The sequence below is a fragment of the Nerophis ophidion genome, linkage group LG02, assembly GCF_033978795.1.
Source record: "Nerophis ophidion isolate RoL-2023_Sa linkage group LG02, RoL_Noph_v1.0, whole genome shotgun sequence".
Lineage (NCBI taxonomy): Eukaryota > Metazoa > Chordata > Actinopteri > Syngnathiformes > Syngnathidae > Nerophis > Nerophis ophidion.
In genome coordinates, this window is record NC_084612.1 from 27,956,399 (window position 1) to 27,971,699 (window position 15,301).

The window sequence follows — 15,301 nt, forward strand, 5'->3', positions numbered from 1 at the left end:
TGAAGGCTGGACTTTGTTGGATATATTAGAACAGTTCTGGCCCACCACGTCATTCAACGTGCTCCGTCACATTATTTATTGCGGTCAGCCTCGTCATTTAAAGTGGTCTGTCACGTCATTTAATGTAGCCCACCATGTCATTCAATGATGTCTGTCACAACATTTAAAGTGGCCCGCAACTTCATTTATTTTGGCCCGCCATGTCATCTGATTTAGTCTGCCACTCAATTTAAATTGGCCTGCCACATCATTTAACGTAGCCCACCATGTCACTCACTGATATCTGTCAAATCCTTAAAAGTAGCCCGCCACTTCATTTATTTTGGTCAGCCATGCCATTCACTGTGGTCCGTCACGTCATTTAATGTAGCGCATCATGTCATATGTGGTCTGTCACATCATTTAGGCTGGCGAGCCACTCCATTTATTGTGGCCTGTCATGTCACTGTTGGGCGCCACATCATTTAATGTTGTCCTTCATGTCATTAAATATAGTCCGTCACATCAATTATTGTGGCCCGCCTTGTCATTTTAAGTGGTCCGTCACCTCATTAAAGTGGCCCACAATGTCATTCAATTTGGTCAGCCACTCAATTTAAAAGGGCCTGTCACATCATTTATGTGGTCCGCACCATCATTTAAAGTGGTCCATCGCATCATTTAATGTGGTCCGTCCACCTTGTCATTTAACGTGGTCCGTCATGTCATTAATGTGGCCCACAACATAATTCGATTTGGTCTGCCACTCAATTTAAATTGGCCTGCCATTCCATTTAACGTAGCACACCATATCATTCATTGATGTCTGTCACATCATTAAAAGTAGCCCGCCACTTCATTTATCGGTGTCAGCCATGCCATTCACTGTGGTCCGTCACATCATTTAATGTGGTCATTCATGTCATTCAATGTAGTTTGTCACATTTTTAATGTGGCCCGCCTTGTCATTTTATGTGGTCCGTCACGTCATTTAATGTGGCCCACAATGTCATTCAGTTTGGTCTGCCACTCAATTTAAAATGGCATGCCACATCATATATGTGGTCCGCCTCATTATTTAAAGTGGTCCGTCACATCATTTAACGTGGTCCGCCTTGTCATTTAAAGTGGTCCGTCATGTCATTTATGTGGCCCACAATGTAAATCAATTTGGTCTGTCACTCAATTTAAAATGACCTGGCACTTATTTATGTCGTCCGCCTCATTATTTAAAGTGGTCCGTCACATCATTTAATGTGGTCTGCCTTGTCATTTAAAGTGGTCCGTCATGTCATTTATGTGGCCCACAATGTAAATCAATTTGGTCTGCCACTCAATTTAAAATGACCTGCCACTCATTTATGTCGTCCGCCTCATTATTTAAAGTGGTCCGTCACATCATTTAACGTGGTCCGCCTTGTCATTTAAAGTGGTCCGTCATGTCATTTATGTGGCCCACAATGTAAATCAATTTGGTCTGTCACTCAATTTAAAATGACCTGGCACTTATTTATGTCGTCCGCCTCATTATTTAAAGTGGTCCGTCACATCATTTAATGTGGTCTGCCTTGTCATTTAAAGTGGTCCGTCATGTCATTTATGTGGCCCACAATGTAAATCAATTTGGTCTGCCACTCAATTTAAAATGACCTGCCACTCATTTATGTCGTCCGCCTCATTATTTAAAGTGGTCCGTCACATCATTTAATGTGGTCCGCCTTGTCATTTAAAGTGGTCCGTCATGTCATTTATGTGGCCCACAATGTAATTCAATTTGGTCTGCCACTCAATTTAAATTGTCTTGCCATGTCATTTAACGTAGCACGCAATATCATTCATTGATGTCTGTCACATCATTAAAAGTAGCCCGCCACTTCATTTATCGTGGTCATCCATGCCATTCACTGTGGTCCGTCACATCCTTTAATGTGGTCCGTCACATCATTTAATGTAGCCCATCGTGTTAAATGTTGTCTGTCACATCATTTAGGCTGGCGCGCAACTCCATTTATCGTGGCCTGTCATGTCATTCACTGTGGTCTGCCACATCATTTAATGTGGTCCTTCATGTCATTCAATGTAGTTCTTCAAATCATTTAAAGTGGCCCGGACTTGTCATTTTAAGTGGTCCATCACATCATTATAGTGGCCCACAATGTCATTCAATTGGGTCTGACAATTTATCGTGGCCCGCCACTGCATTTTTGTAGTCTGCCACATCAATTATCATGGCCCTCATGGCACAGCCATAATTGTGTGTGGCCCTCAATAAAAAACAAGTTTGACACCTCTGAATTAGAACACTTTTTTATTTACATTCATAGCAACTTTGTAGAACATCTGCCATGTTTGCTCAAGGTTGAATTCACTTGACTCTTTAGATGCATCCACCTGTATGATGTCAGAGTGGATCACCTGGTCTCCATGCAGCGTGTCCTGTGGCCAGGGTACACGATCACGAGAGCGTTACGTTAAGCAGTTCCCAGACGACGGCTCAATCTGCACTCTGCCCACGGAAGAGGCAGAAGACTGTGTGGTCAACGAGGAATGCTGTGAGAGGGAAACTCAACATCTGACCAAAGCCTGATGTTTATGTCTCTGTTTTGATCAATGTCTTTTCTTGCTCTCAGTTTCCAGCAGCTGCCTGGTAACCGAATGGGGAGAATGGGATGTGTGCAGCGCCACTTGTGGTCTTGGCATGAAGAGGAGGGAGCGCATGGTGAAGATGCCTCCTGCAGATGGTTCCATTTGTGAAGCTGAGGTGCTGGAAGTGGAGAAGTGCATGATGCCAGAATGTCGTAAGTCAGCATTCAAAAGCATTACTCGACATATTAGTATGTACAGTGAAGGGTGCATAGTGATGGGGACAGATTGTTACAGGAGAACTGCACTTGTTTTGGAGTTTTTCTTATCATTCACAATCCTGTTGGTGGACAAGAACACATATGTTTTTCTTTTTGATGCATTCTAACTACCGTACCGAGTGTAAGTCGCTCCGGAGTATAAGTCGCACCTGCCGAAAATGCTTAATAAAGAAGGAAAAAAAACATATATAAGTCGCACTGGAGTACAAGTCTGATTTTTGGGGGAAATTTATTTGATAAAACCCAACACCAAGAATAGACATTTGAAAGGCAATTTCAAATAAATAAAGAATAGTGAACAACAGGCTGAATAAGTGTACGTTATATGATGCATAAATAACCAACATAGAAGGTGCCTGGTATGTTAACGTAACATATTATGGTAAGAGTCATTCAAATAACTATAACACATAGAACATGCTATACGTTTACCAAACAATCTGTCACTCCTAATCGCTAAATCCGAAGACATCTTATACGTCTAGTCTCTTACGTGAATGAGCTAAATAATATTATTTGATATTGTAAAGTGTTAATACTTTCACACATAAGTCGCTCTTGAGTATAAGTCCCACCCCTGGTCAAACTATGAAAAAAACTGCGACATAGTCCGAAAAATACGGTAGTAAATTACGGTATATACAATGTGGCTAATAATGCAGCCAATGGGAGCACATCAAGTCCTGTAAAAAAAATATTTAAAACCCGCCAACTGTACTCAACTTAAATTAAAATTTAAAGATAAATTTAAAGAGATATTTGTATTTCAAACGCTCATGCAGACGACCTATTTTTAGTGGTGTAGTGATCACAGAGAGCTAACTGGCTTGTGCTGCTATTATGACATCTTGACCCAGTGATCTCCTGCATCACTCCTGAGTTTTAAATTTAGAATAATAATCATGCGTCTCACCTGTAAAGTAGTCATAAACCGAGAAGGTGGTCAACTTAGATCTGGATATGGCAAGAAAGATATGAAAAAAAAATGCATGTCTTATTGGCGACAATTACATTTTGTAATTTTACAGCTGCTGGATTATTTAAAGGGCTGATTAAAATAAATTTCGTATAGGAGATGTATTAACATATCTCTCGACATTGAAAAACAAAATGTCCGGCAACATGCGTTTTTACCATCACAACCCTACAGCACCTCCCAGATCACATCTTCAGCATGTTTAAATAGGCTCTGTTGTCTAGACTGAACTTCAATATAGCCTAAAAAAGGTGGTACATAATGTGTGTGTGCTGTATGTCAACAACATGACACAGGACCATATGATGTAATGAATGTCATGGGAAAATGAGCGTCTCCATGGTGACTCATTTAAGTAGGGCAGCCAGCATGCCTTTTTTTGTTGTTATCAATTGTACGCTGTCTTAGTAGTTGACTTTCAACACGCTCACTAATAGTACACACACTTTTGACGTTGAAACATGCTCTTTATCAGGCACAAGATGTGTGAGAGGACATTGAGAAGAATACAGAGCTCCAGACCATATTTATTACATAACACAGTTCTGTACAAACATGTGTTTTGTTGCATCTAGATACAATCCCCTGTATGTTGACTACGTGGTCTGACTGGAGCGACTGTAGTGTCACTTGTGGCAAGGGACTAAGAACACGCCAGCGTATGCTCAAATCGCCCGTTGAGCTTGGAGACTGCACTGAAGAGTTGGACCAGGTGGAAAAGTGCATGCTCCCTGAATGCCGTAAGTTGTACACATTGTATACGTACAAGCAAGGATGGGTACCTTTCAGATTGGAATCAATACGGTACCAATTTCCAGTGAATGGGAATCAATACCAGTAATCAACGGTACCAATTTTTTTGTATTTTTTGTGTGTAATTGTTTAAAGATAAATCTCTTTTTCAAATTTAACATTTAATACTGAGTTGTGGAGTCCAGTTGTTATCCTGTTTGTTTACACTTTTATGTCCCATTTGCAAGTATTTTACTGTACTTTATTATACAGTAGACCTTGCATATAGTTGCAATTCTAAGACATTAGATGGCAATCGTGTATCAAATACGGTGTGTTGCCTTAGCCAGGAAGTAGTATTTTCCATTAAGTTGAATTGGCCAGTCTTCTTTTTTTGCGCTCTACAAAGTGGTTGTACTGTAAGTATTGTATTTATTACACTCAGTTGTTTAGTTTTAATGTGCACCTTAGATGTAGTTTTTGTAACCAAATTTGGAAGTGTTGAAATCGCCATGTAAAATCGCTAATGCTGATCGGTAGCATATATATAGCAAGTCCGTTGTACATGATAATCAAGCTAGAGTAGTTTGAAAAGTGGGGTCTCCCTGCTGTTTGAATGTTTGAGCTAGTGCTGAGTCTGCATCTGAGGTATTGAAATATGGTACTGTTTGTTTTATGTGAATCGATACCTAGTAGTACTAATTTGGTACTGAATTGGGTACTCATCCCTATGTATAAGTTACCCAAGTTATAATTTTTTTTCTCAATGGTCAGTACATTAGACGCACAACTGAACAATGTTTTTTTTTTTTACTTTGATAATTTTTTGATTGACGAGGTCTTGTTAATATATATATATTTTTTAAAATTGTGAGTAATCTAAGGTTGCACTTTATCATAATTACAGATAATTCCCTTTGTCCCTGACCCAAACATCCAAAGTCATAATATACTCCTGGAAACCAGCATCCTCTGCAGGAGTGTGTAACTCTGACAAAATAAATCAATCACAAATGTCCCCTACAGAGAATATTTGTTCTAAGGAGGAATATAGGACGTTTTATCATGTTTTTTGTCTTACTCTCGATAAATTTCTCATTGTTTTCTAATTTGACCTTCAAATGGACTGAAGTACAATCTTAAGGTGAACTGAACTGTCTCATATAAATCTCTCTATCTTGTCTGGCCTTGTTCTATTCTCAGCCATGGACTGTATAATGACGGAGTGGAGCGAGTGGTCCGAGTGTAACAAGTCCTGCGGGAAAGGTCACACCATCCGAACGCGCACGGTTAAGTTTGAGCCTCAGTTCGGAGGGGACCCCTGTCCTGAAAGCATCCAGAGGAAGAAGTGTAAGGTCAGGAAGTGCACGAGAGGAGGACAAGGGAACACTGATGAGCAGAAACGACGCAAGGAGCAACGGGAAAAGAGGAGAAGCAAACAGAGCAGGACTGAGGTCGCTGCCGAGCATCCAGGTTGGTTCTCCTCTGTAATTCAATTCAACACAATTTGGTCAACAAAATATGGTCTTTATTGTCATTGCACAAGTAGTACAAAACTTTGTTTTCAGCACAAACTCGTTCAAGATTAGACAAACAAACAGTGTACAGGGTTACAGAACAAGAACGCTGATGAGTTGCCACAGTTCGCCCCATAAAAGATGCGAAAAATGTAGATGCTGGGGGAGGACGAGTAAAAAAAGACAGTCTAGACTGGTCTCCTAAGGTGGCCGAGTCTGGAGTGGGAAAAACATTCCATTGCAAAGCACATATACATATTACAACATACAACTCAAGACTTGCAACAGAGGGAAGGAAGTTTGGGGTACGGTGGCAGGCTGCTGCTCTTCACGCGCTGCTCATCCGTCCATCAACCCTTAGGGATTTAGGCATCAGAGGCGTGGGATGGAGGGTGGGGTATGTGTGTGGTGTAAATTTTTTGTGGATGCATGTGTGTGTGTGTAAGCCTACAGCGTGTCTCTGTTCCGCGACCTTGGTATTCTTGTAGCCGCCAGTCAGTCCATAGTCAACAAGGTGTGTGTCCATGAGACAAGAAGGGAGTGTGTTGTGTCTTTGCTGCACTGTCCTTCGGGAGAGTCTTGAAGCCAGGAAAACAATCCAAGTTAGAATATATTGTATGCTAGTGAAAATAAAATCTGCTTTTCACTATAAATTGTATATTACTGGTTCTCAAATTCATCCTGCAGGGCAGACGATCTGATGCAATCCCAAATCACAAGTGTTCTCACATCCTCCAATCATTTGTGGCAGCTTTGGGGTACTTTGAAGACTGTCAGCAACTCCCAATTTGTCGAAAAACCAGAGCAACGCTTACCCCAATGAGTAGATGTCCTGTTGTCATAATTCCGAATAGGTGGATATCTTCACTTCCTCGACTTTTAAGAGTCGCCAGGCACACGGCACTCCTTGTTCTCCCAAGAGTCCATTGTGTGTCCAGCAACAACCACTCCGTCAGGACAGGCAGCTTCCCTCAAACCCAAGATCTTGTCAATCTCGTTGAGAGGCCAGTTAATTAGTTCCATTGTTTAGATTTGGAGAGGAGTGCAAAAAGAGGTAACAAGAAAGACGAGACAATGAAACAAGCAGGAGAGATAGGGGGAAGGGGAACGTCTGCCCTTGATGAGTGCCAGTGAGAAAAATCAGCTACTGATGATTACAGTGGAACCTCAATTTACAAACGCCTCTATTTGTGACCTTTTCGGTTTACGAACCGTTACATGTTTTCGAACCATGTCTCGACATATTTATTAATTTATTTATTCATCGGGTGCTGCCATTTTAATGACATCACTTCCTCTAAACGCAGGCACATGCCATTTTGAAGAGGCGGTGCCCCCTACATCACATCCTGCTTACATTCTGTACACACGGGCACGGCTATTTCGAAAAGTTTCGACACAAGCGGCACTTCTAATGTGTTTATTTCCACAATTGTTGTACATTGCGCCAGCCAGAGTTGTGTCTGCCTGTCTTAAGAATCACTTTGAGTGATCACAAACGCTTTAAATGTGTTCAAACTCTCTTAGTCTCTTTGTATAGCTTCGGGTTGCAAGACAACCTTTTTGAGCAAGTGCTTTAGCCAGTTAGCCTTTTTGGGCACCTTCAGTTTGAGGATTTTATCAATGAAGGGGGCTTTTTTCCACAGCAAGCCTTTATTTGTGATGAGACCGAAAAACATGCCGGATCAGACCTTTGTTACAGCAGAGGAGAAGGAACTACCGGGACACAGGCCAATGAAGGATCCCCCTACAATGCTAGTTTGTGCTAACGCTAGTACTGCAGTACGTGAAGGCACTGCTCATTAATCACTCCGAAACTTCAACAATCCCAAAATATTTGCGGACACAAAGTAATATCCTTTTCTTTTTTATTGTAGCATCAAGGTATGAGAATTGTGTGTGTGTCTGTCTGCCTGTTGACAATTAAGTTTGCGGTAAAGTTGTGTTGTTTGGATGAAAAAAGAGATCGTTGAGCCATTTACCCCTTGTTATGTTGATTTGATATATATTATATACAGCATATAAAGTGTCTTCAAAGAGTGACGTTTTTTACAAAAAAAAATAGGGACTTTTGTCAAGGCTCAAACCAATTAATAATGTTTACATTGATTCTAATAGGGAACATGGCATCACTATACAGTACAAGCTTTTCAGTTTACAAACCATGTACAAGAATCAAATAAGTTCATAAATCGAAATTGTTTTGCAGCCGCTATTTTTCCTCGATATTTAACCCTTTTGATTCCGTGTAAACTAGCACAGTTACGCACAAAATACTGTGAGAAGGGAGGCGGTTGTACTGCAAAGACAGACGATGGTGAGAGAAACCTCCAACCGTGTACGTGTCAACATACTGTATTAGACTGTCAGAAATAAAAATATTTCGCCTATTCAGTAATGTTCTTTTATAGCTGCTCGATGACTTAAGAGGATGTTTTGAAAAAAATTCAATTGATTTGTTTTAGTGTCTGATGGCGATTTTTTTTGTTTTTTTTTGTATTTTCTTAAAATGGCGTTTGTTTTTGGATTTCCTTTCTCCAAAAACTTGTTGCAACGTACAATTTTGTGATCTAACAACGGCACCTACCAAAGTGCACTTTTGGCGTACTAAAAGTATGTGTTATTTTCCAGATCTCGCTACCATATAGCCCAATAAGGTTGGTACAGGTTAAAGGCCTACTGAAACCCACTACTACCGACCACGCAGTCTGATCGTTTGTATATCAATGATGGAATATTAACATTGCAACACATGCCAATACGGCCTTTTTAGTTTACTAAATTGCAATTTTAAATTTCACGCCGAAAAATCCTGCTGAAATGATGACGTGTGCGTGTGAAGTCACGGATTGTAGAGGACATTTTGTTCCAGCATCATTCCCAGCTATTAAGTCGTTTGTTTTCATCACAAAATTCCAGAGAATTCTGGACATCTGTGTTGCTGAATCTTTTGCTATTTGTTCAATGAACAATGGAGACATCAAAGAAGAAAGCTGTAGGTGGGAAGCGGTGTATTGCGGCCAGCTGTAGCAATATAAACACAGCCGGTGTTTCATTGTTTACATTCCCAAAAGATGACGGTGAAGCTTTACTATGGAACAGAGCGGTCAAGCTTACACGGGTTCCCTACCACATGTCAACCGGCAGGTTTCGGTGAGAAAATGGCTCTTACCGTAGACATGAGCGGAGAGCTTGCGTCGTTCCTCCTGCGCCTGTAAAGAGGCAGTGCGGTGCGGTAGCTTCGGAATCTCTAGCCTCCTCCCACCGGCCGCCCCCAACTGTCGGATGTTTCCACTGTGGAGGAGGGAAAAAAAATAAAACATTACAGCCCGGCCCCTCCGGCCACCTTCGCCACGTCGAGAAACGTGGCTTCCCTCAGAGACACTGGCGGTCACCACACCCCTCCGGCTTTTTTTTCCCTCTGCTGTGCCAAATTCCGTTGACAAAAGTGCCAGTTTTACGCCACTTTCTTTCCGCACACTATTACTATTGGATTGGACCACACACACAAATTACAGTGTATTATGCAGCGATCATTTCGAAAGATCGTGTTTCGAAGAGGGTCCCTTGCGAAGGGCAGAGATGGGCATCGCCACCAACCGTCGACTGGTGCTGAAGAAAGGTGCGGGGCCGACCTTCAGGTTGTACAGGTACGACCATATAATCTCACTAAAACACTGGTAACACAATAAACAGATAAGCGATTTTCCAGAATTATCCTAGTAAATTTGTCTAATAACATCTGAATCCCTCCCACTGCCCTCTAGTTTTTTTTTCTTTCTTTTTTTTCTAGTCCTTCACTCTCTCACTTTCCTCATCCACGAATCTTTCATCCTCGCTCAAATTAATGGGGAAATCATCGTTTTCTCGGTCCGAATCGCCCTCGCTGCCGGTGGCCATGATTGTAAACAATGTTCAGATGTGGGGAGCTCCACAACCCGTGACGTCACACGCATATCGTCTGCTACTTCCGGCAAAGCTTTTTTATTAGCGACCAAAAGTTGCAAACTTTATTGTCGATGTTCTCTACTAAATCCTTTCAGCAAAAATATGGCAATATCGCGAAATGATCAAGTATGACACATAGAATGGACCTGCTATCCCCGTTTGAATAAGAAAATATAATTTCAGTAGGCCTTTAAATGTGTGCATTGTATGTTCAACAACATGACAAAACAGCACAGATTAGATCATGACAGCTGGTTGTACTCGCAAAAACCTCATTGAAAATAGGGCGGTCTGCATGACTTTTGCGCATGTGGTCAATTGTGCATGCAGTCTTGTAGGGGCGGTATAGCTCGGTTGGTAGAGTGGCCGTGCCAGCAACTTGAGGGTTCCAGGTTCGATCCCTGCTTCTGCCATCCTAGTCACTGCCGTTGTGTCCTTGGGCCAATTCACTTTACCCAGTCGTGCTCCCAGTGCCACGCACACTGGTTAAAATCTAACTTAGTTATTGGGTTTCCCTATGTAAAGTGCTTTGAGTCACTAGAGAAAAAGCGCTATATAAATATAATTTACTTCACTTCACACATCACCCTCCCATGATTAATATACACAATTTTATAATTTTTACACACTATTTTGCTTGGTTATTTCTGGGATGTCATTAGATCAAATCCTTTACATCATGTATTAGAATACGAATATAGCCTTTTTTGTGGAAATGTATGTAGAATTCTTACACAAACATACAATAAGAAGGGGATTAATATGGGGTTTAATATGGCCCCATTTGTGGAGGTTTACCTGACACATTAAATCTGACTAACTCACTATCCATTTTAGCCGCCACATGGCAGTAGAGTGTTTAATACCGTAATGTGTTTTGTGACATTTGCAATTTTAGCCAGCCTCAGTCGTGATGTAATGTTGCGCTTTCTATCATTTTTAGCCAACTGCATTGCATAATTATTAACCGTCCTTCTTCATTTCACATGAGATCCACCCAGGAATTGGGCCATATGCATCGCTTCCCTACTGTAAATAATTGAAGGATGCCCTGGGGTATACATTGTTGTCAAAAGTAGTTAAATGTTAATTTACCCCATTAACTGATAGAGGAAGTTGTTTAATTTTAAGCTATATTATCTCAGAAACATGGATAAATGCTAAATATGGAATGGATTTTGACCTGAAAGGATATAAACTAAATTATATCAACAGAACCAACAAAGACAATGTGGGAGAAGCTGCATACGTGACGAAGAACTTGAACTTCAAAGTGATAAAAAATAACATGTCATTAGCTGTTGATAATATCTTCCAATGTATAAACATTGAAATATGTCATGAAAAAAAACAAGAACATATTAATCCTCTGAATATATAGATCACCTAAATCAAACATTGATACGTTTGAGAACCGAATTAAGGCAACTTTTACTAAAATCAGTGAAAGAATGTGTTTCTTATATGGAGACTTCAACATTGACCTTTTGATCCCTAATAAACATAAACCCATAGATGATTTCATGAACACAATGAGTTTATATCCTAAAATCCCAAGGCCAAGCAGAGTCTCAGGACATAGAGCCACACGTATTGATAATAGTTTTAATAATGGATTTAATATCAATACCACAAGTGGCCTGCTAATATCCGACATCAGTGATCATCTGCCAGTTTTCATAATTTACGACGGAAACTACAAAAAGAGGAACATTATGACAAAAAAACATTTTGAAGAATATGTACAGAACAAAGTATGACAGCTTTCAGAAATGAACTGAGAGATAAAAGTTGGGACAAAATATACAGTGAAAATTATGTAGATGATGCATACGGTAATTTTTGTTTTACTTTCATTATGCTTTATGACGAACACTGTCAATTAAAACAACTTAGTTGGAGGCAAAATAAAAACAGTCAACCATGGATGACAAAAGGACTGAAAAATGCTTGCAACAAGAAGAATACATTATCTTCTATGGCGTGTTCCTCTTTGGCTCACGGGGGTGCTGGAGCCTATCCTAGCTGCATTCGGGTTAGGCTTGGTATATATTTGTATGTCCTGCGATGATGTTGCGACTTGTCCAGGGTGTACCCCGCCTTGCAGCTGAGATAGGCTCCAGCACCCCTCACGACCCCGTAAGGGACAAGCGGTATAAAATGGATGGATGGATATTTGTATGTCTCATATTTACTGTGATCAAACTGCTATGATATGAAAGGGGGTAGAATGAAATAAGCTCTGCTTTTTCCTATGTTTTTTCGGACATGCTGTAATGAAACAAATGGAAATATGTGATGCATTACATTTGTCAGGTAAAACACTGATGACATCTATTAAACAGACAAGAAGCAAGGAATCATGCAGAGACGGTGTTCAATTTGGCTCAAACGAGGAGAGACATTTTTTTTGGCTGTACTCTAGTTACAGATCCGAACTACGCGTCCAGCCCACGTGATTCGTCTATTTCAGGGGTCGGGAACCTTTTTGGCTGAGAGAGCCATGAAAGCCAAATATTTCAAAATGTATTTCCATGAGAGCCATATAATATTTTTTAACACTGAATACAACTAAATGCGTGCATTTTTAAGACCAACATTTTTAGAGTATAATGAGTCTCTTATTCGTTCTAATAACATTGTTATTCTAAAAGTTAACCAATAATAAATATAATACTTCTTACCATTAATGCGACATCTGGAACAGATGTGATAGAAAATGGATGGTTGGATTAAAATGCATGAGAATGTTTGATAATTTGAATGTTATTTTAAACGCTGTGATTACCAGCGGAATTATTAATTACTTATCGTGTTAAGCTAAGATTTATCTGAGAGCCAGATGCAGTCATCAAAAGAACCGCATCCAGCTCTAGAGCCATAGGTTCCCTACCCCTGATCTATTTATTTGGGAGGTCCCTAGTTACATCACTGAAGCTGCCCCCGAAATAAGGGGATAATCTCAGCAGCTCCAGTTAGACACAATATATGATGATTAATGAAATGCAAATGTGTTGACACTTGTGATATCGCCCTGTGTCTGCTCAGTCTGCGTCACAGCACTCGATATTCCCTTGTCAGTCAGCAGGCCGATTCAGGTTCTGAAAACACTTGATACGAAACGACTGGCTTTGCACAGATAGAAAAAGTACAACTTCAGCACGATTGATAATAACTATAGCAACAGCCCTTAAGCATAAGAGTTGTGTAATAATATATACATAATTATTCTAACGACATTGTAATTGAATTGTATGTGTGTCCCCAATAAACTGAAACCTACTAACTAACTAATAACCTACTATACTTGTCCTCCAGTAACAAACTGTAAAATGTTTTGACAAGCAAGCTATCGAACTTCACCCCTTCGTGTCTTCCATCCTCTAGGATGTAAAATGAGGCCGTGGTCAAGTTGGACGGAATGTACCAAGATGTGCGGGGGAGGTATTCAAGAGCGACTCATGACGGTCAAGCAAAGATTCAAGACGGCAAAGTTGTCCAGCTGCAAGGACAGGAAGGAGATTCGAGCTTGTAATGTACACCCTTGTTAGAAAGCAGGTATGGGATGGCGGTTGAGAATGGAAGACCAGCATGGTATGCTGTCCCACAACAACCAAGTGCACTCTGTGTAGGGCACTGACAGCACTTACTACAGTACATCAGTCCTATCGTCTTGCATCAACATTCTCAGTACATTTCATTTCACATCACAGACTGAAATTCACAGGAGGGCAACGAGAGGAGTGGGTGGAATATTTTAGGGCCAACGTCTTGATTTGGTGCTACTAAAGTCCGAGTAATCTCCTCTCCTGTCCTCTATGCGTTCTTTGGGTCATGTTTGAGGCATTACATGTCTTGTAAGGTAACTGATCTGTTTAGGTTTTAATTGATGGCACTTGTGAAGTCTAACTCAAGTTTCATTCATCTTTTGAAAGTTTGAAAAATCTGCTGACTGATTCTCCTTTGCTGTCGATCTGATACACTTTGGTAAGGTTACTGTAAACGTGTTGTGGTACCATATATCTTGGAAAAAATATTCTGAATGGATTTAATTTATAAATATCTACATTATTCCGTCTTGTGGTATCCCTAGCATAGTCATTTTCACCCATAGGTGCCCAACCATTCCAGTGTTTTGTACTGCCTTCAGTGGTTCTTTGCAGGTCACACACATTGTTGACTTTTTTTATCCAGGAATATTAAGTTGATACACCACATTTGACATTGAAGTTATGTTTAACATTCCTCAATGATTTGGATTTTTAAAATTTCTTCTGTGGATCCCTTTTGTGTGTAAAAACTTCTGACCAAAGTGTCGTGTAGATGTTTTTAAAACGTAGTCCTCTTCCCCTTTTTTCTTTCTGTTTCTTCCTCTGACATGTTAATATTTTGGAATAACATTACCTTTACAATAAAAGTAAATTGGACAACCTGTCAACTGAATTGTGCATTTATTCATTATGATTCAAAATACTAATATTGTAATGGTACCATATTTTGTTAATAACACCGTTATTATTTTTGCTCTAGTAAAATTAAAAGTAATACAATATACTTTCACATAATAATAATAATACAATTTATTGTTTGTATTATAATGTAATCTAATAATAATAATAAATTATAGATCAGCATCTGGAGCTTGCTCGCTATATCATTACGGTCTTTCAAAATGTGCACTTAATTTTTACTATACTTACTGTCATCAAGTTTGAGCGTATCAATAACTTGCAGTTTAGTAAAACATTTAAAAAGCGTTCCTGACTACAAATTTGCAATTGTATCCAAATATTGGGGTAATTTCTTAAACACATTTTTAATGCAAGCAAATAATAATCCAGGATTAATCGTGATTAATTGGCATTCATTAGTGTGATTAATCAAGTTAAAAAAAAAAAATCAACAGCTCTAGTGTAAACACATTCAGGATTATTTTTTGTTTGTTTTGATCTTACGTTTTTGCTGAAATTTCACAATAAACTTACCATCAAAATATCAAACATGTAAGGTTTTTTTGTATGTTTTTTGTAGTCTTTTGAAGATTTTTTGATCAGATAATGCTACAGGTTTAAATTAGTAAAATAATCCATGTTATGTGAATTTACAGTATACCTATTACAAACTTTGACACACTTTGATCAGAAGGCCTTCAAATGTTTAAAATTGAATAAATAACATGTTTTTTTACATTTTTGTTTGGATTTAGTTTATAGAGATATCTAAGCAAAAAAAGTAAAACAATATACATGCCTTTTGTAAAATGAAAGACTCACAGGTCTCGTTTG

At 39.5% G+C, this 15,301-nt stretch overlaps 1 protein-coding gene across 1 annotated transcript in view; it reads left to right on the forward strand.

Moving 5' to 3' along the window:
- The window catches only part of spon1a (spondin 1a), a 226,078-nt gene extending 211,624 nt beyond the window's left edge, over positions 1 to 14,454 (forward strand). The window contains exons 12-16 of the mRNA XM_061880688.1: positions 2,361 to 2,531; positions 2,610 to 2,777; positions 4,395 to 4,559; positions 5,755 to 6,024; positions 13,404 to 14,454. Of these exons, the coding sequence (XP_061736672.1) occupies positions 2,361 to 2,531; positions 2,610 to 2,777; positions 4,395 to 4,559; positions 5,755 to 6,024; positions 13,404 to 13,567 (938 nt within the window). The 3' untranslated portion in view covers positions 13,568 to 14,454. The remainder of the gene's footprint in view (positions 1 to 2,360; positions 2,532 to 2,609; positions 2,778 to 4,394; positions 4,560 to 5,754; positions 6,025 to 13,403) is intronic.
- Positions 14,455 to 15,301: the final 847 nt, after the last annotated feature.